Genomic DNA, 12,114 nt, shown 5'->3' on the forward strand with positions numbered 1-12,114 from the left:
AACCCTATCAGGAGAGTGCTCACAAACCCCTACATTAAACCTCTGAGCTGTTTGTTTCTGGGCTGGTAACTTTACTGGGTACATTTCTACCAGCTGTCAAATCTTTGCTAATGATGGTTTTGAATAAATGTTTTTATGAATCTAGCCCAATGTCCTTATGCATTGATTATATGTTTCCCAGTGAGCTGTAAACATTTTTGTTTTGCATTCGTAGAAGGTAGCAAGGACACTTTTATATTGTGTGATCAGTTCTGTAAGTTGTTTGTCCTCAAGTGACAAGTTTGCTATGCATGTTAAGATCTGTATTTAAGATGTACAATGTATCTGTTTGGTACGGGTGATGGTGTCTGTGGTTAGCATTTCAAATGTGTTCTATTTTAAACAACGTTATACACAGAGTCGTATATATTTTCAATTAGGCTGTTTAGCTGAAAAAACCCAGAGGACACATTTCAAATACATAGTGGTTGAGATGAATATAATAGTAATCTACCGCCCCTTACCATCCAGATGAATCTTGTGAGTCACATGGGGAACTGGTTCTAGAACTCTGCAACACAACGGAATGTGCAAGCTGCTGATGTATGCTTCCAGCCCCTTCTGACTAATACGTTCAATTCAATATTTAAGGAGATCTAAAGGAGTAAGTACCACTATTCTAACACTGCAATGTTATGCTGGAGGTATGTTACCTATGGTACTGGGATTTTTCTTCATTCCAGTTAACACACAATACATAACATATAGAGAGAGCACTCCAGAGCGGTAATGAGGTGTTGCTTCATGAAAGTTTGTGTACTATTCTAGTAAAGTACACTGGACAGTAAGGAAAGCATGTTTGAAACTAAATTAAACAATTTCATTTGGGGCATGGCTTTCCTTTTATTAGCTGGATTTGAATGAATGCAAGATTGATTCCACTGTATATCTTCACACAGTAGCACTGCTCACGGAAAAGTATTTTTCTTGATGTATACACAGATTTATTTTTTTGTATAATACAGTACGGCCAAATAATGGGAGCAGTTGTCTGATTATGTGCAATGATGTGCTTTAATTAAACTAAACCCTGTAGCTTGTTCTGTTTCAACCATTGACCTCAGCTTCTAAATGATCATCTGGAATATTTAGTCCAAACCCTGTATATCTATAAAGGGTGTGCACACTGCTCTTCTGTTGGTATTCGTTCTTGCTCTTTTGTTTTGTCATGGTTTTTGTAATTTCTTTTTAAACTATTTAAAACTTGTTTTGTATTCCCATCAATTCCAAGATTGTAATAATAAAAATAATAAAAAAAACAACAGCAGTTTTAACTTTCTTTGAATACTCCAGATCATTAATGGGACACATAGGCAGGTCTGTTTTGATTGAATATGTATCTATAATATTAAAATGGCATAAGGAATGTGTCAGAACCTGGACTTACAGTTTACAGATACAGTTTACCATGCAGGCTGAACAAGATAACAACCGTCAATAACGATAAGAACAGAAGAAAGGTTTGAGAAGAAGAAAAGACAAAGAAGGACGTTGCTTTTTATTTTATTTTTCATGAAGCCATTTGACCGTGGACCTGTTCCTAGCTTTCTCTACAAAACATGAAGCAGATGCACCAGTCTGACACATTAAACATCACATTATAGAAAAGGTGTACCGGGTACAGTGCTACCAGATACAGGAGTAGAGACATATGAGACTCTCATATTTAACACGTGCAGTGGGCATTATCTCACATGTAGATGTCTGCAAGCCTTCAAATCTTGGCACTCCAGTTTGTAATAACTTTAATACCCTCCACAGCAGGCTAGATAAAACAAGTGAGATGGAGTTTGCATGAGTGGTGCACTAAAATGTGATCCACAGCACTGAGGTTCATTATACCAAGTCCATTATTATCCACTATTCCACTATCTGAAACTTCAAATCATAACAACATGATTTACAAGTAGCAATGCCACAGCTCTGTAATATGTAACATTTTAAAAAGTCTGCACACTCTTGCCAATTAAATATCCTTTCACATAATTCATATATATATATATATATATATATATATATATATATATATATATATATATATATATATATATCTTATGCAATACCTTTCCCAAATATATTCAAATCAACATACACCTCGGGGCTGCTGCAGGCTCTAACTTGTCAAAAAATGAATACATGTCAGTACCAACATTCCCCTGTAAGCTTTAAACCATTCTGAATGCATCTTAGCATTAACACTCCCAGTGGGATCAGTTAGTCCAGCGGCAACGATATTAATAGAACAAATACAGTATACAAAATAAGTTCAGTCAAGTATGATGGGTTTTTTGAGAAAAGGCCTAACCCGTGAGTGAAGAAACTTAAGACAGACAGCATTTGCAATTGCACGTCTGTGCAAAGTGCCGTGAGGATGTTGTTTCCCAGGCCCTGTGCTGCTTCACTTATTATTATTATTATTATTATTATTATATATGATCACCTTGGTACATTATTTTACTTGGTTGGGAAAACAAGTTTAATCTGAAATAATCTATCATTTTTGGATTGCCTCAGGGTACTGTCAAAAATGCCAGAGAAAGACATGGAAAGATTAAGGTAATCAAATTTGATCGGAGTATCTTTTGCAATGTCTAGATTATTTTAGTACAAAGGAAGAACTAGGTCTTTAAACACACTATATAAGCAAACTAGCTGCATTGTTCTTCTTCTTCCTTTTTAAAGGAAGTGTACTGTATTCTCCTCATCGCTATGACTTTTCTATTGATGGTTTTGAAGTCTGCTCTGCTTTGAGAACGACTCTGTGCTGCATGTGTGTGTGAAATAGAGACCTTTGAACTAGAGTCTGTTAGGTCATTGACACAACCATGTAGCACGTCATATTGAAATGTTTCAGCCAAACAGATGGGACGCTCTGGGCCAGCATCGCTGCGAATGATTCTGACTTCAATGACCTGGAAACAGAACAAAAACGAAACCACTTGGCGCAGTAAACAGCGACCGTTAGTGAAGAACAGCAATGTAAAAAATAAGAAGGAGGACTTCCATTTGAAATCAGGATAGTGCTGAGACATGTGCCCCAGTGCGGCAGAGTGCATTATAATGAAGCAATCAGTATGGGCTGTGCTGCCTTGAATTGAAACAACGGAAATGTGACCCTTTGTCTATGCGTGAAAGCCAACAGCGCTGAGGAAAAGCATTTCTCAATGTATTGCTGCTAATTAGAACTGTCAGGCTGCTAATCATGAACGATTAAACAATGCACCAATTTAAAAAAACTATGTTAGCTAAAGAGTCTATTATACTAGGAATTAAAAATATCTTACTGTACTGCAGTACACGAGAATTCCCTGCGCCTTAAAGGAACAGACTTCCCATACTCAAGTAATGAAGCCTTTGTCTCAGTTGTGTTTTCCTTGTCTGCACAAAGCTCTCTGAAATCCCTTTTTGTTATGCAAGCACGGGCACGTGTCATTCCACGTGCTTATGGATTACATCTGGCAGCAACGGCTGTGGTTAAAGAAATGGATTCACTTTAAAGCCAGTCATGGTGTAACTCCACACTTGCTGTAGACCCCCACACTCCTCTGTGGTCAGGAGTCTGGAAACACAGCCTCTAAGTCACAGATTTCTTTGTATTAAATAGCCGGGATACATTTCTACTGTAATTGATACACTTTTTTTCTTCTTCTAATGCACATGGGTCCGGGCTTGTTTCTATGGAAAATAATATCAGCCTTCTCTATTGTAGCTGGCCTTTCATTCTTTCCAGAATACATAGATGGGAAATTGTGCCATTAACCCAGAGCTTAGATACGGTAAGCTGGTTCTGTAAAGAACCGCTGGGGAATGTACAGCTTGCCATGCTTCTGTGTAGGAATGCTAACTGATAGAATTGCCATCATGTACTTTGTTTGATGGTGAAACAACAACACAAGACTGGACAACACGTATGAAGTAAAACCATACACGCTTACAGTAATTCCACAAAATTACTTGAAATAATAGAGGGATTGTGTGTGTGAAAAACAGCTCCCATCAGTAATCCTGGGTCGTGCCATTGCTTTCTGTTGCCGTGATTATGTGCTTATTTAACAGCCAGTGTGGTGGTGTCCAAATACCCTGTAGAGCAAATGATTTGAAATGTTTATTTGAAGTGTTTATTGTACATGATCTAGAATATAACATGCTTTAATACGGTGCCTCATAATGACCACAGCCGCTGTGATATTTCAGCACAGCACAACACCCTGTCGTACCATAAATCTGAACTAACACATGAATCCATTCCACCTTGCAGAGGGGTTTGAGAATGCTGCAGACTCTGCATGAGCTGCGTCTCACACAGAGGCTCCTTCACTCAGCTCAGTCTCAGGGTATGGAGGATGCACTTTGAGCCCATGGCAGATGCTTCGGTTATGCGATTTCCGGATTCAGTATCTCAGAGTGGGATATCTATCTCAGGCTATTCTTAACACCCGTCACCCCCTTCATATCTGTACAGCGCGGGAGCTGCTGCTTGTGGTCCGTGTCATAAATACAAGATGAAAGGCGTGACAGCTTGTCATACTGACATGTGTGAGTATGCGGTCCTACGAGGCAGGACTGCCACGCACGTTCAGGAACAATCACAGTGCAAACACCCTCTTCTTTTCATATTCATTTATTATAACACCACATTTAAACTGTTACAGTACTTGTTTATGCTCTCCGCAGCATAACAAATACCACCGCTTTCATCTTCACAGACCCCCACATGTCTGAAATACAATCCTAACATCCTCCCCTCCCCCAAGCCTAGAACAGAGTAAATAAGGGAACAACAACTGTATATCTGTGCAACCATTTAGCTCAGGACTTGACACAGGTATGGTGCTTTTCTACTGTCTTATTAAGTCTGATCTCATGCTGTAATTACATTTTTTGTATATTGCAAAGGCAGCAGGGATCTCGCTGATGGATTTCTATTTTCTGTAAAGGTCGTGGAGGTCACCACTTCATCCGTTGGTTCATGTTACAATCTGGACGTCTCGGTAATCTTTGTAACCTTCCATATAGCCTGTCAGGTATGGCTGTTGACCAGAATCCTGTTAGTCACAGACACTAGGCAAGCAAGAAAGAGAACGGCTGGTATACACCACGTGTATTCACTCTGTACCATAAGAACCACATGTGTGTGGAGTGCCTGAAACACATAATAACTACTGCCAGCTGAATGCGATTTAAAATGAAACAAACAGCAAGAAATGTGAAACAAAAATGAGTAACCCTTTACATGAAGTGTCTCTAATTACTGTGTATTTACATAGTAGTTACTTAATAAATACATGTGGATTTACACATGATTACAATGCTATTATGCATAGTTACAATGTACTTAGTGTGTAAATCTTTTTGCATTGTATATGTAAGTACACAATTGTATCAGAAAAGGGTTAGAGTTAGGGTTAGGGTTAAGGTTAGGGTTAGAGTTATATCATGCAAATAAAAACGTACACATTAACGCATAATAACAATGCCATTATATGTAAGTACACATGTATTTACTAATCAAATACTATGTAAATGCACAGTAATTAGAGACACTTAATATAAAGTGACACCCAAATCTGTTACTTTGTATTCTGATTCTTTATTATAGTCTGCTAGTTCAGTCAAGCAAATATACACTGACTTGCCAAAAAAATGTGAGACAGCGCCCCAGCACATGAAGAGAAGACAGCCTTTCAGCACCACAAAATCCTGGATCACAGCACAAAAACAGTTGCATTAATATTCAAGACACAGGAACAGAGTTGAATAGTCATTTACTGCTTCAGCCCCTTCACACTGCAGTATGACAGACACTGCTTGAATCTGGGATTGTTATATTGACGTTGTAAAATAGCCTGTTTCATTTAGATATTAGGCTATTTCCTTTTAAATATTATCATATCTCACGGCAGGAGGTTACCCAAGAATACTGTACACTCTCCAGGAAGGTATAATAGATTTGAATCTGAAGAGAATCTGTTTTGAATAGAAGAGAATCGGTCCCTCAATATGCTTGTGTAATGGAAAGGTGGTCACATCTCTTAGAGAGGTTCTCTCTTTAAGGTAAAACTGTTGACGCATAGTTGCACATTTCACACTCCGGTATTGAGATCAAGGGTCAGTTAATTCCACCCAGCAGCCAGTGCCTGTCCGTGAGCAGGCTTCCTCAGTTTCTCCCTCCCTGTCAGTCTTACAATGGGAGCAATATGTTGATTTAAATGAGTAAGAGCATTTTTTTTTGTCATCCTGTTTACAAATGAGAGCAAAGTGGGGAAAATGGTTTTTGTCACAAATTGCAGAGAGCAAGAGTAATCGTCTGTAAGACCCATTACAACAGAATGAAGCTGAAAGGATCCACAAATCATCAGTGAATAAGATGGGTGGAAGGGAACTGTTTTTTCAATAAGCCTCAATAACTGCATTGTAATACATGCCAGAGGCTGCATTTAAGCTCCTGAATAGCATAACCAGCCAGTGCTAAAAAAATAAAAATAATAATAACTGTTTAAGATCTCTCCGAGACTTCAGCAAAACACCCAACAGTGTTACAACAGTGATCCTTAGTCACGCCCTTCATAGTCTCATAATATCATAAACAGAGGCGATATTAACCATCATTCTTGTCCTAGCCTCCTCCTCCTCCTCCTCTATAATTCAATTTCATGGTGGCAGGGGCCCTGACATGAGGGGATCTGGTATAACCTTATCCGATTCTTTTACATTTCCATAGCTTTTGGAGGGCTTTTAGTCAGCCTGCCCAACTACAGTACCCATGGAGGCCACTTGCAACAAAATAATAATAAATTAGCGTGCTTGAAACCATATTGTTTGTTCTATTTTTAATCTGTAACGGAGCTGCAGGTCCTCTCATTCCCCTGTAAAGCACCCTGCTGCATCACATTTACATGACATGCACGTTACAAATGTAAATGTCTTGTAATGTTGTAGCTGGCAGATGGATTTATAACTGGCAGCCTTCATAAGTATATGGTATATTGCATCATTAAATAAGTTCTCTGCAGCGGAAATATATAAAATTACATAGTGTGCTTGCTGTGCTGATGTGTCGATAGAGCGAGGGCGCTCTGCAAAAGAGGTCAGCGAGAGCTGAAGAACTGAAAGAATATGAAAGAATCTTAGCAATGACTTGGGTTAACTTCAACTGCAACAGTGTTACAATAATTAGCAAAATGAAGATTCGCCTCCTACCAGCTTTCCCTTGCCCATTACTTCTTCTTGAGCAGCGTTGTACCAGGAGCCGTAGTTTATACCAGTGTCCCTCAAAGCTGTGCTTGTGGCAAAAATGTGAGCTGGCAAGAGCGGAGTGTTATGTGACGTTCTCACTACACAAGTGGGCCCGTGTCCAAAAAGTTTGCAGGACAACTGGGCCAAAATCTAGTATAAGACTTGATCCATTCCTCTTCTGAAAAGCAGTGTACAATCTTGGAGAATTTCAAATGTTTAAATATTGCCAACCAGAAAAGTGTGTGTGCTTACTCTTATACAAGTGTACCACTACAGTATTTCTACACCATGTGTTTGCAGTTTTATCATTCTGTTCCTGTGGTTGCACTGTGTATTTATCAGCCTTTACCCTGGTTTGCCTGTTTTCTTAATAGGCTTTACCATTGCTGGCTGGTCTTTACAATGCTTACCTAGGCCTTACTATTCTTTCACTATGCTTTATTACACTTTGCTCTGCTTTTACTGTGGCAGACCTTTATAATGGTAGTTCTTTAAGAAAAAGTTGCAATGTATGCAGTTGTGCCAAGTCTTCATTAATATTTGAAATGCCTGTTACGTTTTCAATACATTTATAAAGGTGATTGTTGCTTTTTGTTTTAACATGCTAATGATGTTTAACAGGCTTCTCGTGAATGAGTTCTCTGGCTTTTCTTTTCCGTACCACATCATGGAAAGTTAGTGCTGTCTTACCTGTTTGACAGTGTGGGCCACAATCCTTACACTATCAGTGCACTAGAGCAGACATTTTGAAAAACGCTTTGAAACAGAGTTTAAAGTTATAAGTGTAAAAAGCTGTCAGGATGTGAACAATGAAAAGAAAAATAGGTTTAAAAATAGGAGCTTGGAATCCTTGTAAAACAGAGAGGAGCTTGGAATCCTTGACAAGCAGAGAGGAGCTTGGAATCCGTGACAAGCACATTATTTTTTTCTTCTTCAAATTGCAACGTGTGAAACGTCCATTAAGTGGGTTGGGAGTTCGATCTCTGAGACATGGTAAAGTAGTCCCATCATTGGGGAGTTACAGATTTCAAAAGCCTTAACATTAATGGATTGATAGATCTCTGCCCTTGTGTTTCATTCACGCCGGATAATGTCTGCTGTCAGATTAAAGATATTCCACTCTCACCCCCTCACTCGCCTCCTCAGGTCACCTTCAGTCATTTCAGGCTAACACTTCCACTCCATTTCAGTATCCCCCGGCGAGGGCCTGACCAGCACTCTCTTTGCATAATAATCACTTTCCCTAGAATTGCTGCTGTCACACCGTGATGCATGACAGCCCATTTCCACTTTCATTCAAAATTAAATGATGTTCTGAAATTTGATTTTATCCTCATTATACCGTTTAAAAAAAAAAAAAAGTTTGATCCGCAAGATCAAATATTAGGAAGAATTTAAACATGCATAACACTACGCATATCATATGTCTAAATTTAAAATGATGTGGACACGAGATTCTTGTTAGCTGATAGGATGGTGATGCATATTTATTGAAGGTATAACTGTATGATCTGGACAGCGAAAGCACGTCCACTGAGGTGATGAGTTGGGTCATCTTACTGTCGACTTTGGCTGCCTGATCCTTCTGCTTATTCCTATTATACTTCAAGTAGGGACACGGACTGGTGTTTACCTTCCTGTGTGGAATATGATTAGAGCCATCCGAGTCAACAGCAATCAAACTTTATTCCATCCTGCCTCTTAGTTTATGGTAAAGAAGCTCAGGATTAGAGTTCACATGAGGTTATGAGTCAAGCAGAGCAGTCAGTTTAGACAGCCTGAATCTGAGGTGACATTCATGTCAGGTGTGTATTATCTCTAATGCCTTGTTTCCTGTACTGCTTGTCCTCCAACACATTTTTTAAGTGTATCTAATTGCACTGCTATTACTATATAACTGCAGGTGTAGTTACAATGTAATTACCTTGTAAATACACAAACACATGTGGGAATAAAGTGTAATTAGAAAAGACACAAGTGCATTTTAATTTAGTAGTTAATCATGCTGTTGCATTGGAATTACAAACTCATATGTCAAATTCCTGTGTCATTAAGTACAATTAAGACAAGATTACTGTGAAGTGTTACCAAAAGTAGAATACTACTGTACTTTGAATATTGCGTAAAATACAGTAAGTGCAACTTTTACAGTATGTAGTAATCTGCAAGACGAAAGCAAAACAGATGTAGTGCCAGCCGACACCACAGCTCCCAGTGTTCACAGTTATATGTGTACCCAACAAACACTATGCTGCCATAGCGACAGAGAGTCTTGTAGGGTAAACTAATCCTCACACCTGACTCATTTCATGCATAAGAGCTGCTACTCACAACAATGCCTTTAAGAGGAAGATAGCCATGGGGAAGACAGTAAACAGACAATAGCTTGCTGTGGGTAATATATCTGCACTACTCATGAATGTTTCTTTTGTAAATTCTTCAGTGTTGCTGATTAATCAGGACTGTGGAAAACATGCAGAATTACAGCAGCAGGTGCAGTATGCATTGCCCTTTAACAGCATGGCTTCAGTACGCTGCCATGCTCCGTGTTCGGATGCATTGCTGGTGAAGCAGGTTTCTATTTGTATCTGCTGAAGGTATCCTGATATGATTTGACAATAGGACCTATGAAGGTGGTTTCAGAGACGTTGATTAGTACCAGTCTCGGGCTGCCACACCTCAAGTCCATCTGGGTCTGATCAAGTTTGCGTTGGCTTCCGTTTCGATTGGTTCAAGATAACAAGTCAATCAAGTTCAGTCGGTATCAGCTGAGTTGCTACAGCATTTCTCAACCGCGAGCCCCAGTCCAGGGATTGAGAAAGCACTCGAAACATTACAGTCATTTCAGTCCGCTTTGGGTAATGTCCCAGTGGTTTTAAGTTTAAAGAAGACATTTCTAATCATGCAGTTCAGTCAGTATCAGCTGAGTTGCTACAGCATTTCTCAACCGCGAGCCCCAGTCCAGGGATTGAGAAAGCACTTGAAACATTACAGTCATTTCAGTCCGTTTTGGGTAATGTCCCAGTGGTTTTAAGTTTAAAGAAGACATTTCTAATCATGCTGTGTGAAGAAAGCCTGAAATCCCAGAACAAAATCTGTCAGTCCTGTAGAACAAAACAAGAGGGCATTCTGAGCCCGTCCCACACAGGGTTAATTGGCTTGATTTGACTTATGGAGATGAGAATGGGAATATTCAGATATCAGTCAAGGGGATGTGTTCAAATAAGATTATAAAACGGCAGCAGCGGGGGGGAGGGACAAGCTACTGTACAGCTCAGAAAGAAAGAAAGAAAAAGAAAGAAAAATGGAACTGCCGTTTATCCCACAGTTTTGTATTTCCGTACTGATATACAGGATTGCTCTGATATTTTCAACATTGAGGGGTAACCCTATAAGGTACAAGAGTCCCACAAATACAAGGCTGCTGACTTTCTTATTTCCGCAATAGAGTGCACAAAACAGGGTTTAAATCTGGTCATCCAAATTGTCAGTTTCCTCCTCGTGATACTTGAGTCATTCTCAAATATATTTTAAGAAGAAACCATTTGAACAACCACTCAATTCCTTGTGTACTTTAAGGGGTTAATAACGTATTTCTGGCCCATGTGTGGCACTGCACCTTTAAGACTGATTTAAGGTGGTACTATTTAATTATGAAGGAGGCATTGTTATTTCCTAAATTCCCAGCACAGCCACTGCTGACCTTGGAGGCTACAGTATCGCTTGATCTCTTGACTGCTTGTGCCAGTCCCATTGGGTCCATGGAAACACACATCAACATTGCATATCGGGTTACTCTCATGGGGGAAGAAATAAACAAGAGTGAGTCTGAGGTAACAGAGGCCTGCTTACAAAGCGTAAACTCATGACTTATTTAAGGCATGTTCATTTCAGTGTATTTTCATTAAATAAATTCTGTTTCATTTGCATGGGACTACCCTAGACCGTTGTTAGGAAGATCAATACTGCCCTTACTCATAAATACTCATAAATTACTCATAAATTCATAAATACCAATTTTAAAAGACACTTTTTGTTTTTAACATGCTATGTATTTGTCCTGTAGCCTAGCATTACAAATCATTTCCATGGGCTTCTATCTGCAGCAATAAACTCCGATTATGCCCTCTAGCAATAATACTTCACTTCCATTGTGCTATTTGCATCCACAGGTGCAACATGCTGAACTATCAAAATGTTGAATGTATAACCTGCCTCTTGCCAGTGCATTACAGCAGTGGTTTAATGTGCTGCCACTTGCACTGAATCAGTCACTAATTCAAAACCTTTCATAACGTTCTTAAAACATTTCAGAAACCCCATCTCCTCCACTCTTCCAAATAAATCACCGTACATTACTCAGCTTTTTTGTGTTTGTGGATCAGATGCACGAGACAGGTCAGCTGTTGTGGTAGGTTGCCATGGTTGCCACCTTGCAGGTTTTTTTAGCCACAGTGAATAGCTCCACCTTGCTCCACATGAACACAGTCCCTGGCATGAATCATTTGAATGCTTTTTTCCACTTTTTTTGGTCCCATTTGTATATATGGCCATCATTCCTTTATTTATTATCCAATGTGCTCCAATAAAATTGCTTCCATGTTCCCTATATGTTGAAGTTTCATTGTACACTGTCAGATTTGAGCTAAAATAAATTGTATAAATAAGTGTTTTTATAAAAAGCGTCTCTCTTTTTCTGTGGTTATTAAGTCCACGTGTTCTGTTCGTCTGCACGTTGCCTGAATTTTCTTTGTGAGAAAAGGCTTTCAAACCACTGCAGGCGTTATCACCCTCCTCGAAAATCGGTTCAAAGTATACCTTGCAGTCTTGCAGTCTCCA

The 12,114-nt window shown here is 39.2% G+C and overlaps 1 protein-coding gene across 1 annotated transcript in view; it reads left to right on the plus strand.

Annotated features, from left to right (window-relative positions):
* Window positions 1-1,538, plus strand: part of LOC117429548 (A disintegrin and metalloproteinase with thrombospondin motifs 7-like) — a 58,740-nt gene extending 57,202 nt beyond the window's left edge. Inside the window, exon 25 of the mRNA XM_058999095.1 lies at window positions 511-1,538. Coding sequence (XP_058855078.1) covers window positions 511-514 — 4 coding nt within the window. The 3' untranslated portion in view covers window positions 515-1,538. The remainder of the gene's footprint in view (window positions 1-510) is intronic.
* The last annotated feature ends 10,576 nt before the right edge of the window (window positions 1,539-12,114 follow it).

The sequence above is a fragment of the Acipenser ruthenus genome, chromosome 24 (genome assembly GCF_902713425.1).
Source record: "Acipenser ruthenus chromosome 24, fAciRut3.2 maternal haplotype, whole genome shotgun sequence".
NCBI lineage: Eukaryota > Metazoa > Chordata > Actinopteri > Acipenseriformes > Acipenseridae > Acipenser > Acipenser ruthenus.